Below are 18,665 nucleotides of genomic sequence, written 5' to 3' on the forward strand. Positions count from 1 at the left end.
CACTAGTTTACTCAGCTCCTCTCTCACTTCGTACCAAATAAATACTAACTATTGAGGTCTGTATTGAACGTCCAAGTTTAACGCTTTACTCTTACCCTGTTCAGTGTTTCTCAGAGTCTAAGTACAAAACGTTGAAGGTCACAAAAATCTAAGATGAAGTACAGAGGTGAAGTGAATCAAGACATGGAAGTTGAAGTGAATAATATATAATTGGCTGGTTATTTTCATAATTTTCATTCCGACTCAAAGATTGGCTCAAGACTCAAATGACTCTTGAGCCACTTCAATGAATTACTCAGATTACAGATCTTGGTGAAGACTGGCACAAGAGTTCAGATGGTTTTCATTCTCCAAATGAAAACACAGCCATGTTCACAACAGATGAGGTGCACTGCTCAGAGGGAAGAGAAGGTTCAGTTCTTACAGCTTAAAGATGGGGAGCATCGCTTGCCAGTTAGGACAAGAACATGAGCTCATACACTAAACTGATAAGAGTCTAACTCCCTGGAGTTAAAGGCAAAGACAAGAAGTGTGTACAGGAGTGAGAAATGCAGGGTTTGTGCGGGGGGTACAGTGTCTCTGGGGATCTGACCTGTCCCCCGTACTTGCTATCTCTCCCCTCACTTCCACACGCACGGTGATATTTCACTGGACGTCAGGGGGCTCAAATTGAAAATCCCTTGATGAATCAATATTTACTGCGGCGGCTAAATGAATAGTAATAAGTCACTGGGTGGCCGCGAACCCGCCGCCGCACCAAATCCAGATTACACAAATGAACCTGGACGCTCAGAGAGAAGCACACTCGAAGACAGATGCAGGCAGTGCTTCCATAACCACGACAAAATCTTAAGCCCTTTGACTGGTCCAATAAACTGATGTTTGAAGTACGCAGTTTGAGCTGTAGCTGGTCTAAAGAATAACTCTGTGGCCTTCATGAACTTGATGAGAAGTGATAACACAGATAAGGGGGGAAAAATAGACAGGTAACTGAATATAAAAGTGAGCAATTGCAGGAGCAAAACAAGTGACTTTTAAATTAAAATCAAATTCAAACTGATAAAGTGGTGACATTTCACCAACAATTTTTGTGTTGGCCCTAAAATGTTTGAGAACAGCACATAATACAATGACGACCGTATTATGAGTGGAAACATTGTCAAAACTTGAACTAAAAGGTTTTCGACTGACACTGACACAACCCACACAAAGAGGGGAGAAAAGCACACCTGGCAGTCTGGATCCTCTTGGCTCTCCAGGTAAGAGCCTGGTTGTTGTAGTGGGTCACACTAGCGTTCGGCCTGGTCACCATCTTGTACCGCGTCCTGAAGACCCGCTGAGATGAGGAGGCGGGGCCTGTGAGACACAACAGATGAAGTCAATCTATTTAATGCAGACGGAACAGAACGTGTCACACTTAAAGGAAAGTGCGGAAAGTTTGCGTGACGATTCTGGCAGCCGAGCTCTTTAATAAGCCCGGGACGGATCAAAATCAGCGGGAATAACAAAGGCAGAATTTTTATGAGCCTAATAAATCAACCCCTCTGTCTCGTTCCTCGTCGGCTTCATCCCTCGCCTGCCGTCGCTCCCTCGCTCCCTTTAAGTCTCATCCGTTACATCATCTCACAGATCCATCATCGGAGCCAGGAGCAAGACAGATGTGAGCCGAAAGAACGAACGAGCGCTAACTATTGATATTTATTTATTTACCCGCGGATTCATCATGGTGTTTTACGACGCTGCAGCCCACACGGGAGACTCTCTCGCATGTGTGGGGCCACAGTGTGCAGGCGACGAGCGCTAGTCTGAGTTATTCATCTTTCTTTAAAGGCTGCAACTTTCCACTGAGGCCGGGCCAATCTGCACTTTTCTCGGAATGTTGAGATGAGACAAACAAAACAGCTCCACCCATCGTCACCCCAAATCCACTCCGGCAGTTTGGGTTGTCAAGTCCAACTGGAGGTCCCTACCGTTCAGATGCAGCTAGCTAAAAACTCTGATATCCCAAATCCTGAATAGGGCAAGCTACTTTTCAGCGAGAAGGTGAAGTAGGGAACCCGCTGAGGCTGTGGTTTTCAAGAGGACCAGCAGTCCAGTTGTGACCAGGCCTTTCTCGAACTGTCCCTGGTCTAAAAACTGTCAAGGTAATAAGAAAGAGCAAAGAGTCACAGGAGTTAACACGGTGTCTGGTTAACCACAAAATATAGTCACTTTTGATAGGGGCACTGAGCCGACCCAAGAAACTTAGCCAGGATAATAGTCGGATGGGGCATCAAGAGGGAGCTCTATCCGCTAGAGTGGCTGAGAGTTACAATAATGGGGAGAGACCTCGTTGGTCTTCTTGGGATAAGACAAACTCATCTGAGGTAGATGTTCACATTCTTCTGGCATGTTTGGGAACCAAACTGGCCAGGAGGAGTTGGTCTATCAACTTAAAATGGGAGGCAGGACTCTGAGAAATACTCATCAAATGCCATTTCAGCAGTGGACTGCTGCCACCACACACTTAAATTGACAAATAAGAAAAGAGGCTTACAGAGTTAATTACAAAACCATCATCTTTACAATTTAGCAGTGAAATTGTGTCACATGACCCCCGTCACCATCCACCCCCCCATGGCCATTGACGGCACTCTGTCTTGATAATGAGCGGAGTTACGCGATGTACAAGCAAGAAGGAAAACAAATGAGTGTGAACGGTTTTCGCCACAAGCTGCTTTCCCCCGGCATCTATTAATTGCCAATCGTCAGGACTGTTGCGGATTTAATTAGCGTCCGATAAAAGAGTGTGACCGAGCGGCAACAAACGTTTTCTGCACCCTCCCTCCCTCTTCTCCAGTTCTCCCCTCTGGATGGGGGCGGGGGGCGGACGGAAAAGCTGGGAGTGATTTTCATTTGTCAGCCAGGAAGCGGCTGTGGATCAGGCGGAGGATTTATCTCGGAGCGGTGTTTACTGTGGAACAAATGACTGCTGGAGTCTGGAGCAGATTCTTCACCGCTGGTTCAGGACAAACACAGGAATGATGCTCTTTTAACCACCAGTCTGTTGCAGGGTTGGTTTCATCATCTACTCCCAAAATCTCCCATTTGTAGTCCAGCTCTACCTGAAGAGAACTTCATTTAGTCGTTTGGAAACAAGAATGGAAGGGATTTCCAAATGAAAATAAAACAATTTACATAATTGACATTCCTTCATCTGACATGGATAATTTTGTTGAAGCTGCAGAAGTGATGGAAAAACAATAGTTTTAGTTTAAAAACAGATGAGATTGAAGTTGATGGCTACTGTATCTTTAATAGAAGGCTCTTATTATATAGTAAGCGGAGACCAATCCCGAAAAATGAACTGACCCTTCAGGATTGGTCACAGAGTTCATTGTGATTTTTTTTTTCTGTTGCATATGTGGACATCTGTGCAGCTTGTTGCTGAAGACAAATCTGTCCCGTCAAAGATGTTACCACCACCACCACGTATATGCCTCCCTCATTGTAGCAAAGCTGCACCATCAGGCCCTGGACTTCCATAGGTCCTGACAGCTGTTCCACCTAACCTGCTGTTTAATGATATCTATAGTGAGGTGTGTGTGTGTGTGTGTGTTTGCGCGTGTGCGTGTCAGTGGTGGGATGGATGGACTCTGTTGCTCCGATTGTAAACCGCAGCAGGTTGTGTTGCTTGAGTGGCTCTGGGAGCAGTGGGGTCTCAATCTTCCACTGCGGGACCATGACCAATGAGCATGAGCGAGCACACACAAGCACCTGGGGTCTCAATCTTCCCCTAATAGACCTTTGACAGTGGTCTGCCTTGTGGCATGGGGGATGAACGGTAGAGTGACACGGTGTGCGGCACAAATGCCGGCAGTCCATCCATCTATTGCTGCTGCTGTGAATCTGCTGATAATCTGCCGAGGAGGAGCCGTGCTGCTCTCATCACTCCACACAGACTTGTTGTGGAGCTGGGGACACAATCTTTACTCTTGATGTCTAGATTTCTGAAGACAGAGGTGATGCCCTGACTGCATGTTCTGAGTCATGGACATACTGGTAAATGTTGTCTTGAACTTATTATTATAAGCAATGACGCATCACTGCATTCCAGTGACTTAAGTTCTTAGAAGTAAGAGCTCTGTTAATGTCCCATATACAGAATTGGCAGAATTAAATTGCTAAATTGAAGGCATCTCTTAACACAAGCAAGGACCACCAACACCCAGCGACCGGTGACCCTCAAGCAGCGGTAGGTTTCCAGCAAGTAAAATTTGCCTCAAGAATCAGCAAGTTCTCAGACCACTCCAGGCATCGTACGCCACTTTGAGCCCCGGATGTCTGAGCCTCTTCTTTAATTCCAGATGATGAATCCGGTCGCAGCTCGTGACATATCGATGATGTAGAGCCTACTTTATGACCAGATGGAGGCGGAGGAAACATCTCTTAAGTGGATCTCACATAAACCCAAGCAGCAGAGACTCAAGTTGTCTCTTACTTTACAAGGTTTCCATGTTTCAGGGATCTGCCGCCCTCTGACTGAGGCTACTGACAGGCCAGCCTGCCTCCATCCTCTTAGGGACCCCCCTAGTGGTCCTTCACCAGTGTACCTGACTGCATTTACCAGAGTAAGGCAGCGCCTGTCGGCCCCCTCCCTGAGCTGGCCTGATGGATAATAAATCTTAGTATTGACAGCTCCCATTCCTCCTGCCATCCCGCACTCACGTCCCCTGGGGCTCATATTCTGACTCCCACTGCTGCGGCGCTCGTCGGGAAGACAGCAAACATCCGACTTAACAAGAGACTTACCACAGTTTAATAAGCGGCAGTAAGCTGAGGAGGTTGTGATAATGTGATCTCAGTGTGGTTGACACTTAGTGATGTTTTCTGGTGGGACAATCAGAGACGTGTCTGATGGTTCTGAAAGGGTACGGTATTTAACAGGTCAGGGTGGTTTCTCAGTGACTCTTTTGGAAAGTAGGTACGACAAATTGTCATTTCAAAATCTCCAGTCTGCTAGGATTATTTTCCATCATAAAACAACTTGTTAAAACATTTAAAATGAAACTCTAAGATTGATAACCATCCTCTACCTTCGGTGGTTGTCGTCAACCAAAGGTACTTTTTATCTGGGAACGGCTAGGAATGACTTTTTTCCAGAAGTTTGAAGTCCCCTCCCCACACATCACATTTTTTGTGACGTCTAGATCTTTGCCGATGTGTATTACAGGACACACAAGCGGCAGCATTCAGGCTGAAGAGAATGGAAGGACAGCTATAAAGGTTAAAGGATGGAGGACTGACAAGCAATGCACTGGACAGGGTAAAGCGATAACAGGATACCAATGGAAAAGGAGTCAGGCGTAGAAAGGCAGGGGCAGTGGAGGGCAGGCTATGACCTGTTAGTAGACAGACAATATGGAAAATAGTAATATATCAACGTTGGCTGCCATTATCCGCAGTCAACTACAAGGACCATACCTGACACAGTACAGTTGACCTAATAGCATCTTTCCACACTCTTTTGAAACGTGTAGAAACAAATAAAACACTGCTTCTCCCATTAAAAACAGGTAACCAATTGTTTTTCTCTGCAGCCAAATTGTTCAAATTCCAAGGCCAAGGTTCTTTCTGACATGCACATTTCTTCTGATAAAGTTTTTCTGTGGTTTATGTTCTTCCTTTACTGTACAAGAGGTTAGTGAGAATCAGACTCAAACATAGTTGCCCCGTTCAACCCCCTCCTCCCAACTGCTGTCAGGCAAGCATGGTGGTGATGTCATTGCAGAGGACTATTCCAGGAGGGGGCAGTAGTTTAGGGGGCAACATTGGTAAGGGTGATGAGAGAGGGGTGGGGGCGCTGGCGAGTGGCCTCGTCCATCATCATGGTGGAGCCATCAACTGAAACATACACCAGCTGACCCGGGACAGCGAGGGACGGTGAGTGCGGTGGTCGGTGGTGGGAGGAGGGCATTCCTCCACAGAGGCTTGCACACCACACAGATGGATGCTTGTTGCTATGCTGCTTTGGATATTTAAACGCCTATCATAAAACAAAAGGATAGTTGTGAAGTTCAGAAGCGTAAACAATGATGGACTCATGATTTTGAAGAGATCGATTTTCTCTCTTCAGTTTCAAAAAAACCTCATGCATTTACACCTAAAAAAATAGAATAAACACGTCCAATACATATTGAAGCATTGGACAAAAAAAAAAAAAAAAAGTGTTAAAGCACTCATGATACCACAGATTCTGTGGGCTCAGATTTTAAATTTAGTATTATCTCCAATTACAGTTGGATTTCTGTATTATCAAAGATGACAATATGACCGGACTGGTTTGTCCCAAGTCACAATTTTGTTTGAGATTTGGATCATAACTACAAAAAAATCTGCATCTTCCAACTCTGATATTGGTGGTCATAATGTATTGTCAGTTTTTTTTTTTTTTGGTCTATGCGTGCGTGTAAGTGTAAGGGTGTGTAAGTAGAGAGTGACAGGTCCCTCCCCTCCCCCTGCCATTCTCTGATCAAGCCCTTCCCCACTGTGGCCCTTTCTTGCCACAAGCCTGGAGGTCTTGACGTGGACGGTTCCAGGGCAAAGGTCTATATGGCCTGCAATCTTGCCTTGCCCTTTAGGGATCCACTCACTTAACCTTGAAGTGCCGCACTCACACTCAGAAAAGGTTTCTCGACACAGGTTACCGTTTCTCCCCCCTCTTGCCCCGTCACTCACACAAACACTCGTAGTGACAGATATGTGCCCAAGAACGAAGCATAATAATGGTGCTCCTTAAGTGGTCGTGACCCAGGGCGCTTCCCCTGGATGCTTCTAATGGGATTTGATGATTGACAGAGCGATCATCCCTTTGACCTAACACATGTGCGACGCCTTCGTCTTGAGCGCTCCGGACATGTCGTTGTCAAATAGTGACCTGGCGGTGTCCAGATTGGTGATGAAGGTCCTGTCAGCTCCCGGGTCACTGTTGAGGTCAAGGTTGAGGTGATGGGAAATGTATGTTTTGTTCATGTCTTATTTACGTTATCGACGTTGTTTATGGCTCCTCTGGACCAGAACCAACATGAGGCTCAATTATTCATCACGGATGCTTTCCCTCCTATATGATGTGGAATTTGGAAAAATACTTAAGACGAGCACGGTGGGCTCTTAATGTATGGAAACGATTGTTTTTATCTCGTCAAGAGATGCACAGTTGCTGACACCAAATAAACCTGTCTGGACTTCAAACTGGGACTTGAGCCAGACCACAAACTTTCAGTCCAAAACTGTGCAGTTCTTCTAAACTTTCGAGACATTTTCACCAATTAATTATCGGCTCCTCGCCTTGACATCAACATTGTTGTCCGGAGATCCATCTGAACTGATGTGATAGTGATACAAAAATATTGATAAAGATGGATAACTGGACCAATGTGGAAGCAGTATTTGACGTAAACTGCTCGGCGACAGTTTTTCTTAGCTTATGCCTTATGTTTTTTAGACTGCAGTGTTTATTTTTTGTGAGGGACACCATGGCCATTTTGTTTTCACCAGAAAGATAGTGAACAGATTTCGATGAAAATTTCCAGAAAACCACATGGATCCAGGACTTTTTTTTATCAAAGATTTGTCACTCTGGATCAAGAGATAACTTGAATCAGGACACTGGGAAAACAAAGGCTTATTAATATGGCGGGAACACACAACTGTATTTCAACAAAACTTTCAGGCCTTGTAACTTAGAAGTTTATTTAACTTTGGTGGGGTTCTGTAGGTTCGGAATAAAGGGAATTCTGGGGCACATTTGATCATATGACCAACAGGCAGAAAACCTTACATTTTGGTGTAATAAAACACATGATCGAATCAATGTAAATAATCAGCCATCATGCGATGATGGTGACAAAACGTTTTAAGGATTTCTCATTCACGTCACACGGAGCGGCCTCTTCTTCACGTCTCTCGAGTGTCTTATCCTAATTTAAAGAACACAACAGACTCATAACTTCATTATTTACATCCATCTGTGATGACATGGGCTCACAAACTCTAACTATTAACAGCACTATTAATACACAGAGGTTCAAAACAGTCACATGTTGCGGTGTGTGACCTCTGGCGCGGTGTGTATGCTATAGTTTTTATTGGGAAGCGTCAGTTTTCACACACTGAAATAGTTAACATCTCGCGCGGCTTTGGCTGACAGCACTCGTTCAAAATAATATAGAGAAACAAGAGCAGCTGTGTGGATGTGACGTGTGTCTATGCAGCTAAGGGGACAGTGGCACATGAGGCGGCGGAGGTTCTGTAGCGCAGCGGGCTTTCGGGAAAAAAAACAGGACTAAGGTTCTGGTTGCAGATGCCACCGTGATAGTACATCCATCATGCTGCTGATTCTGTTGGGCCAGTGAGTGATGGACTGCGGTCAGCCGGCCAAGCTCAAATACTGTTTCGGGTTGAGAGACGAGGAGCTGATGTACGAGCCCATCGGGAGACATGCGAGCATCATCAATGTGTCAGGCGAAATGTCTTCAGGTTTCCCCTTTCACTGTACTGTGAACAACAGTTGGAAACAGATATAGCTTCAATTTGGAAGGTCAGGGGTCAAGTGACACAAGAATTGGTCGGTCCCCGACTACGACGCTGAACATTTGCCACGTTTACACGTCAAGTCCCAAGTTGTATTCTGAGAGACCCTCAAATGCTCAAATACGGGAGTGGGACACACAGATTGGCGGCTTTCTCTCATGCATCACAGAGCAGAGATCAATCAGCATGAGTTCACCTTAATGTTGAACAGTAAATCTTCAGAAACACAATAGTGAAGTGATGAATGACACATATCTTGTGACACCTGAACCTCAGGTCTGGTGGAAAAAAAAAACAAAAAAAAACCATCTGAGTCGGGTCACAGCCCCAACTCAACATGGCACTACATTTACAGGGGTGAGAAGTGAGGGTCATAAGGTCAGGCTCAAGAGAGAGAAAGGGGGGAGCGACAGCGCGATGAGGAACTGCCCAGGTCTCTTGTCGTCTGGGGTGCTAATTTGGTAAGGGCAAAGGGCCAGGGGGTTTGGATGCTCCTCTCCTTGGTCTTGGAGCGGGACAAGCAGGTGCCCGGCAGGAGAAGAGCTCCAAATAAACACTCTGACGACTTTCCACCTCGCTGCTTCGTTAGTAATTAGTCACATTCTGCTCTTATGCTGGTTCTGGACTTGTACTTAACGCGTGTCCTGCCCTTCTCTCATGCAACACCCCTGCCTGACCACATCCCCCCTTCATTCCAAGTGGTGCTCCCGGTGCAGCTGCCACCCTCTAATTGGTCCCTTTGGGCAGTGGAAGAGCTGGCAGCGGCCCGTGAAAGTGCTGATCACAACCATGAGGACCGGGCATCTGCTCACTGAACCACCAGCTCACACACTGAGGAAAGAGGTCCTTCAAAGTCACGTTCAAGTTCAGCAACAACAACCAAGAAATGGGTGCAACGAAACTGTAGCACCAGAACTCCATCCTGGCAACTGGTCAGTGACGTGGGGATGCTGGTCTGCTCACCAGGACAACAGACTCACCACATTGCATCCTAGTCCATCATCTTCAGTCACTCTTGAACAATATCCCAAGACAGGAAAAGAAAACAACCTGTGATGGCCTGGCGTTGATCCCCATTCTTCCAGACAAGCGACTAGCTATAAAACACTATAACCATTAGACTGCATTACAGCCTGAAGACTCCATAATGGCTTTAAGACTCGATTAAAACAGTAAGGCTTAAGAACAGCTTTCAAACTCTATGAAAGTGAAGAGACACACCACAGGTTCATAACTTCAAGGCATCAACGCTTACAGCTCGTACTATACATCTACATAAGGTGCAAAATTTCCAAATAGCAAAGACACTACTGCGTCAATACCAACTGGAGCATCCGAAAGACTTCATGAAAATTACAAGACTCTTTCTCCGTCCACAACTCCATCTCCAACTATAACTGCTGTTAGACTGTCAAGCTATACAACTGTATTATAGCCAGAGACCATAACAGCTGTGAAACTCTATAAAAGCACTGAACTTTACAGCAACAGAAAGACTCAAATAGATGTAAGCATCTATAGTTTCCAGACTCCACAGCAACTGTATGCCTCAATGACAGCTTTAATGCCCTTTAAAATGTGTTACCCCTAAAAAAACTTTAAAAACTTAAATACTCTATATTGGGTGCAAGAGTGTATCACAACTGCGATGCCCTATAAGTGATAAGACTTGAGAAGAGTGTCAGTGTTCTATAATGGTTACAAAGAAGATTTGCAGTGAAAAGAATTTAACACTACACTATTAAAAGCTAGACAACCTGAGGAACACCATTTAAACTTAGTCCATGATGCCTGAGTCAGGAATTATAAAATGAGCAATGAAAGAGACGTGGTGGTAACATGGGCACTGATAAAATGTCTAGGATTCCAGCTAGGAAGTTGTGACAGGGCATCCCATTGTCCACTGACTAAAGAGATCTCCGCTATACCATTTTTCTCATACTTAGCGAGCACTGTGTGACCCTCCCCTCCCCCAAGTACAGTTCTCGACGACCAATTTCTGCTGTTTTCGTTTAGTTTTTTCCCCACTTTACCAAATTATTGCCACCAAATAAGCCAAAAAAATATCCATGCAGCGTCAATCAATCAAATGCGAGTCGTGCAAAGTGGTTCACCACCAAGTATTGTCCGAAAACAAATATGGCGCCTGCGATGGCAACGCTGTGGGTCGACAATGGCATTAGAATCAGCGGATCTCAATCCAATTTAGCGAAATACCCAGGGGAGAAACACCTTTTTCATACAAATAAGTATGAAGGCACTATGATTGTTACTGTACAGACAACGATTGCATATTTCGGGCATCTGGCAGAACAGACAGAGCGTACAATTTATGTTTTTCATGACATGAGCACCGACGGCTCGCTAGCTAAAACCCTGCAATACCATGTGCTTAAAATGACACATCTTTTCTACAAAACCAGGTCCAAGGTCGGTAAAAAAAAGTCACTTTCACTTCTGTTAAGTCAAGCATGCAACACAACCTGATGTGATATTCCCCATTATTTACTGCATGACGCCAGGCAGGCATCAGCAGGGAAACTCAAGCACTGTAGATTGCACACTAACCACTAAACACTTCCATATTCCATAATCATCTATTATTCTATGGCTTCCTGATGTTTTATGACCTTGTGTCTGATATTTGTAACTTCAGCAAATCCTGAATAAATGAAGACTTGAGCTCAAGCTTGTCTTCACTTTAAACAATGCAGGAATTTGAGGCCTGATGGATTCAAAGCATATTATTGTCACTCATCTCGAGTGTGATAGAATGAGGTGTATGACGTCGACAAAGACACGATAAAAATTAACCAACCTGCTCACACCACAAAATTCCTCTGGACAGAAGATTAGGTGCTCCCTGCAGAGCTAGCCGGGAGGAATCACTGACGGGTACGATCAATACTCACCAGCTTAAGATAATATTAGTATCATGTGTCGCAACAAACCGTGCCATTTGTGCTCTGGTGACTGGAGTGAACAGTTACGGCTTCAGCCTTTCTTCCAGGGGTTTCCCCTCTGGTGCAGTAGACCAGGGTCAATCAAATAAAAATCTGACAGGACAAAAGGCCATTCATGTGAAGGAAAATAAATAACTGTAGCACATAGAAGAGTGCGGGAACATGTCAACAACAGCAAAAAAAAAAAAGCTTGACAAAGAAAACACAGGACCTGACATCCTCATCAACCAAATGATCCACGAGGAGCAGCACAAAATACTCATGATACCTGGACAGCAAGATGGCAACAGTCTCTGTCACATCACTGTCCCCCATTTAACTCTTGCGTCACAGCGATGGGATATAAACTCGGCCGTCCCCCAGGGGAGAACAGAGGAAAATGAACTGGCCCGGATCAATACTGGACTCTCTTCTGCTCCACTGACACACAGCGACACGACTGTTCAGAGGCACCGTCACATCTCACAGTGATGTGTTTTAAGGTTCATCCTGTCATCAGTCTGACATGTTCTGAAGTCCTGAATCAGCGTGGCGACCCGATACACCGGTAAATGCCAAGCAGCTTTTGCACAGAGAACTTAATATGAGTGTTTCCACACGTACTTGCTGACAAACCCACCAGAGGAGGTGCTGAAACGTACACGTGTGCTGAGGATGACGTGATCAGTTCAGTTCGTACACTGATAATGATCAACAGACAACTGGTGAACCCAGACTGAATCTTTGACAGCAAAAAAGTGCCACTCATTGACACAAATATTGGCCATTATGGCCAATAGTGATGGATAGATTTGTTGTTTGCAGTGTAATGTCCCTCACACATTCCCTCACATCACTTCAACAGAAGTGCTGAAGCATTAAAGTCATGACATCGTAAGTCATCTCTGACAGACAGCGGAACAAACAGAGTGAAGATGAGGTCACATCATGGAGGAATATTATTACCACAGTCTAACAATAGTGGAAAGCAATACAGCAATTGAGAATAGATCAGATCATACAGCCGATGGTTTAATTACAAATATATCAAAGATATTTAAATTAATCCTCGGTCTCTTACAGCCTGAGACCACCCTCCAATCAACTGACCTGTAATACAAATGTAGTAACCGAATTTATAAATATACAACTAGCCCACAAAACACTGCACTGTATAGATATACAATTCATACGATCCAAATATTTTACTGAATGCCAGCAGAAAAATGTAAAAAACAAAGCAAAGTATGCTACAGTGAAGAGGAAGAAATACACAGTGTACTGAAGATGCAAGGGTGATGAGAACAGACAAAGTGCTTATTCTTAATAAAACAGAAAAAAGCCAACAAAAAACATCAGCTTCAAGGACAAGGAAACTAACCATAAACACCCAGTTAAAAAACAATTCACTTAAAATAATCTAATGCTCAGGAAGTAAATTAATGAATAAAATGAATGCCACTGCATAAAAAAAAACCCAGAGAACGACAGGGTGCTCAAAATAGAGTCAAAAAACAATCAGCAAACTCCCACAAGTGGAGTGAATGCTTCAGGACAAATGCTGGCTGTTAATTCGCAGCACCATCTCCTCCCTGCTGCCTCCGCTAATGTTTATGTCACCAGGATCTTTGAGAAATTGGGCGTCAAAGAGGATTCTCCTGGTCTGCTATTTGTTTTAGATGCCGACACGCGAGCGCACCTGTGAGCTGGGAAGGAGAGGCGCGGGTTGTGTGTCTGACGAACATCAGTCTGGATCTGGTGTCATGGTGACACATTTCTGATGTGAGCAGGTGCGCTTGCTGCTCAGGTTGCTGAGTCGGCGCACAAGCGTGGATGGCTCCCTCTGCAGGCCGGAAACAGGACTTCAAGATGACTATTAAATAGTAGTGAACTCGGAATGTGCCTTGTCGTGTCCCAGCTGGACTAGAGTCTAAAGGAGGTGAGAAAGTCAGTGCCGGGTCACGTGGATCACAGTATCAACTGTGATAATTACTCATTCACATTTTGCTTTTCTCAGACAGTTTCTCTGTTACGTTTTCCTCAACATAAACCAGTCTGATCCGGGCATGTTGACACCAATGCTTGAGAAAAAAGTCAGGTGTGCAGGAGCTCCTCCAGGACCCTAACTAGCCTTTGGCCTCAAAATGAGGTCAGGAGAACAGCAATGGGGTCCTGATCAGCTGTGGTTTGTTGGGGCACTTGAGAAGGGGACTGATTGCTTTTCCTGGGCCATTGTCCAGAGAAATCACGGACCTGGTGAGGGCCAGGAAACTTAGGTGCCACCGCAGCAGCCCCATCACGTTGTCCCGCTGGCCTGACCACGACATGGAGCCCTGGCAAACAAGACAAACTAAGCCGCTGGCTCTCTTCCAGCCAAGTGGCTTTCAAGCGCCACCTTCTTTGGCACAAACTATTCTGTCTGCCTGCATCCACATCAGAAGCGGTAAGTAATCTTGTGGTGCCTTGCATTCACATTCGGTTTCGGACTACATCCGAGTCTCTGTTTATGTGCGCCATTGTGCGTTACAATGACTCCTCCACTCATGGCCCTCTGAAGGCAACGGGCTGTGTTTGGGAGTGATTTACTTTTGCAAAAGTAAAGTGTGTTTGTAAAGTGAGTAACGGAAATAGACGAGAACTATTTCGAGCCGAGGACAGACCCCAGACTGTTGTACTCAATATTTTCTGATTGCACTAGGAAACGTTTGAGTTCTAGGAACCATTTTGGGGATTAAATGTTCCAGTTCACCTAGCAGAAACCAGGAGCCAAATTGAACGGACATAGGTAGACTTTGAGTCCTAAAAGGGTCTGCTTCACAGGGGCAGCATCTTACCAGGATGCCCAAACCACCCCAACTGCCTTCTGGGTCCTTGACTACAACCAAAACATTTGACCTGAATGATTCATTCTCCGGTATGTGCCAGAGCACGTGCAACGCCAGAAGCAGCATTAAGACTCCTCCAACACTTTGTGTCAGTTTACATGAGCAGAATTTGGGGTCACATTGTTGGGGCATTATTACAACCCCCAAAACAAATCCTTCGATCGTCATGAGGTCTGTCGTGCTGGTTATTAATATCATGACCATGGCTCACTAGCTAATCCATTGTACCAGCGCTGCCAAACCGACTGGCGAGCCATGACGGCTCTTGGAAGCTGCTGCGGCTCCAAGTTCAAGAGTTGCTTTACCAAACACTTGTGCCCTTCTCTTAACCAGAGCCAAGGCGAACCTGCTGACGAAAACCTGCTGACGAAAGCATGGAAGGAGCCACGGTTCTGTAAATCATACGTCAGCGAGTGAGCCACTTAACGCAGCAATCACGCCACACATGACACTCACACTTCCCTCCGCCACGCTGATAGAGTCAATTACTATGCCTCTGTTCTGAGCAAATCTCACTAATTAAATAGGTTAATCATTAATTATTCAATCAGAGGCAGAAAGAGACCCTCGACGAGCAGAGGAGAGCACTAAAGGCCCGCAGAGAAGGGGCTGATGAAGGGGGTTGAAGCATTCCACATGGGCTATAAAACAATCCTCGCCCGCCACAGCTAATCAATACGGCCGCCAGGAATTAGCGGTTATCTTTCAGGCCTTTAACAAGAGCGCACTGACTGACAAACACAAACAATCATCCATTATTAAATGGCACAACAGACGCCGTCCAGTGGAGAGGGTGGGTGGAGCTGAGAGCCACTCGCTTGTGGAGCACGTAAACAAGTGACTGGCTTGGCTTAAACAGAAATCCAGGTGTGGCTCTGCTCTCGTCCACATTGGGAGTTGCAGTTAAGGAGGCTCAAGAAGTTAAGCTAAGATGCCACTTGGATGCGAGTTGGCAAGTGCTCCAAGCATGACCATCTAGGAGAAGGCCTGGGGCAGAGCCAGAGAGGGTCTCTGGGGGAAGAGGAATACAATTATTAAATTCTCTTATCCTTCATGCTAATATCATTCACACATTTGTCTCCTTTAAAATCATTGGTGAATTTGGGAATTCAATATTAAGATGAAGACAGCGCGGTTCATGCTAAAAAAATAATTCGCTTCTGTCAGAGCTTCTATGTTCCAACCCATCATTCCAAATACATCTGCTGCACATTTGTTTTTAGCACTGACAGGCTAATTCCAAAAGGTTAAATAAAAGAGACACCTCAGGGGAGGTTGGCCTGAGTGAAACATCCCCCAGCAGGGAGGTCAGGGTCATCAGGGAAAGTCTGGCCACGGAACTCGCAGGGTATGCATGCCATTCGTGCTACAGGACCCGGGCGAAAGTTAAATTTCCCCGCTGGGAGAGACACAAGTGGGGAAAAGAATGATGGGGGACGGAACAAGAGGTTGTCTGTTGCAAGAGAAGAAGTGAGGACCATTTGGGGAGATGAGAGGGGCGCTTTGAATAACTCAAGACCAGAATAGAACATGAGGTTCAAGTGTCTTAACCAGAAAGACAGAAAGTTGGTGAGGAATGGTGTGCACCAAAGCAGAAATGGTCAGTCCTGATACTTTTGATTGGATTGTGCTTTAGAGAGCAAGATGAAGGTAAAAATGACAACATCAAATGACGTGACAAGTATATCAGCCTTCGCTTCTACATGGCTCCATTGCATTTGCAGGTGGTCAACGGCCAAGCCATTAGAGGAATCTGTGTAATCCCTCCGGAGTGAGAGAAGGTGGCTGGACCAAACAAGTGCAGAGCAATTACAGAAAGACTGCAGGAGAAGAGGGACGAACTGTGAGGAAACAAAGTGAGAGGTGGTGAAAGAAGTGCGCATGCTAAAGGTGGTGGTGATGACCCAGGAAAGCACCAACGAAACAGGGAAGTCAAATTCAGATAAGCAGGTGTTTGTCCGGTGACACCAGCAGAAGATGATGATGTCTGAGATTGTAGTTGTCCTGATCACCAGCGAGCATGCAGACAAGAGTCGTTTTTCTCGTGTTCATTGCTATAGTCATTTGAGTTCTGATGCGAATCAGTGTCTGAACAACTTTTTCAAACGGATCAGTTGAGGTTTTGATATTTTGGGGATGAAAATGACACAGTGAACCTCTGAACCAGATAGAAGAACATCAGTTCTAGACTTCACTTTTACAGACAGAAACCTTGAGTCACTGTACAAGCACTGTTGTCATGCCTCCTGGGGAAATATCTGCAACCTGTGCATCGAGGGACCAATATCAATTAGCAATGAAATATTTAGGAGTCAATCATGAACTGTTTTTTCTTTTTTTGGGTGAGTTGCCACATTAAAAACAGGGTTCTCCGCACCCCTTCAGCAGTAGAGGCACCCTGTGTGCTGGGTAAACTTTTTTTTTCTGATTTTACAACCCTGCATTCATGCAACACATTTTAGATCTTTTTATACACCTCATCTAAATGAAAATTCATTGTGCTTGAATTTATTTATATTATTTTTTAGGGTGCACCGATACAGATTGCTGACTTTTCCCAGGCCCAAATGCAATAACGATATTTTTTTTCCTCCTTAACTAAAATCACAGACAAAAGTCACTTCTAATTTTTTATTTAATTATTCATGTATATATTAAGATTAATTACACAAACGTAATAAAAAACACTAATACTGAACAACACTGCACTGAAATGAACAGATCAAACCCACAATGCAAACTTGTTAAATACTGGCTACCGGTCTACTTTGTATCCAGCAGGTCTACTCAGCAGGTGGGGCTGCATCGTCACAAGTTGCATGAGAAATTGCTTCTTTGTTAAAAAAAAAAAAAAAAAAAAAAAAAAAATCGGTTGGTGCATCTAATGATTTCTAATGAGGGATTTGGCAATTCATAGATAAAACATAATTTTTGCGTTTCTCAGATGATGCCTGTTTCCGGTGACCGTGTCTATGTTAAGCACATTATGGAGCTTAAAATCCATTTCAAGCCTAATATGAGTTATTAAAGAGCTTTGAGGGAACCTAAGCAGCCACCGGTGACCACACTGTACACATTGCTGGAGTTCACTGGATCTTCTTCATTCGGTTTGGCTCTGCAACGTCTCTGTCCCCAAACCATCCTCTTCAAGGGAAGATTGCATTACACGATTAAACTGTGCGGTACAATTTATAAACCTCATAAAAATCCCCAACAAGCTCTGAAGTCATAAACCATCCCACATGTCAACAGCCATGCCCAGTACCCAGATAACCCCCTTCCACAATCACCAACCAAGCCACCCCTCCTCCTTCTCCTCTGCTTCAATTCGTCACACAATCTCTGCTTGGCCATGTGTCCAGCCAGTGTGTGTGTGTGTGTGTGTGTGTGTGTGGGGAGGGGGGGACATAATTATCATACCGGGCGCTCCTTGTACTCTGTGCTCATCTTCCCACGTAAACGGCAAACCCGGAGTGATCATTATGGCAACACGTCAGTGTGTGCAGACATATGGACCGGAGCTACGCAGGATTGGGTTACTCCGGAGAGTCGGGGGGTCGGAGGGGTGAGGGGCTGGGGAGCTATAGTGGCACGCTCTCCAACTGGCAAAGGGCGAAGATTTATGGGGTCACTCACAGCAGCCTTTTGACTTTATCCCATTTACCCAAGCAGAAAAGTGCAGCAGAACACGAGCAAAACATGCAAGGATGGATCAGAAACACCAAAAGAGTGTATTATTGTTAACATCTAAGTCAGGAGAAAGGAAGAGACGGGACTTGCGCTTACTTATTAGGTGGCTACAATGTCATGATTTGAGTTATTCCCAGGCAATTATGACTTAATAACAGAAATACAAACTCAACTATTAATGCTCAAATAAATAGCAAACAAAAGCAAACATTTCATTCCTGGAGCAAAACCAATTTCCCAAATAATACTTTAAAGTAGTGCTGTCAATCTCAAATAATCGCTCTGGAGCTGAGTTAACTCGTGCAAATTAATCAGACATTTTACATCAGTTCTACATGGCACTTAAAGGAAGATGTTATCAACACAAGAGTCTGCTGACAAACCTACTTGAAAGTAATATTGATTAGTGAGTAAAGATACACATGTATATGTTCATTCCTCGACAGTAAAGAAACTCGAAAAGTGATCACTGAGGTGTGAGGGACTCTCATCGATTCCACACCTTGGAGTGGCGTCTACGTTTTTGCTCTCAAAGTTAACTGTCTCTGACTCACTTTTTGCTGTTTGCAACTCCTCA

The 18,665-nt window shown here is 44.8% G+C and overlaps 1 protein-coding gene across 1 annotated transcript in view; it reads right to left on the bottom strand.

The window, feature by feature from the left end:
- Positions 1–18,665, bottom strand: part of zc3h3 (zinc finger CCCH-type containing 3) — a 51,429-nt gene that overhangs the window by 21,218 nt on the left and 11,546 nt on the right. The window contains exon 4 of the mRNA XM_053853358.1: positions 1,230–1,356. Coding sequence (XP_053709333.1) covers positions 1,230–1,356 — 127 coding nt within the window. The remainder of the gene's footprint in view (positions 1–1,229; positions 1,357–18,665) is intronic.

The sequence above is a fragment of the Synchiropus splendidus genome, chromosome 1 (genome assembly GCF_027744825.2).
Source record: "Synchiropus splendidus isolate RoL2022-P1 chromosome 1, RoL_Sspl_1.0, whole genome shotgun sequence".
Lineage (NCBI taxonomy): Eukaryota > Metazoa > Chordata > Actinopteri > Syngnathiformes > Callionymidae > Synchiropus > Synchiropus splendidus.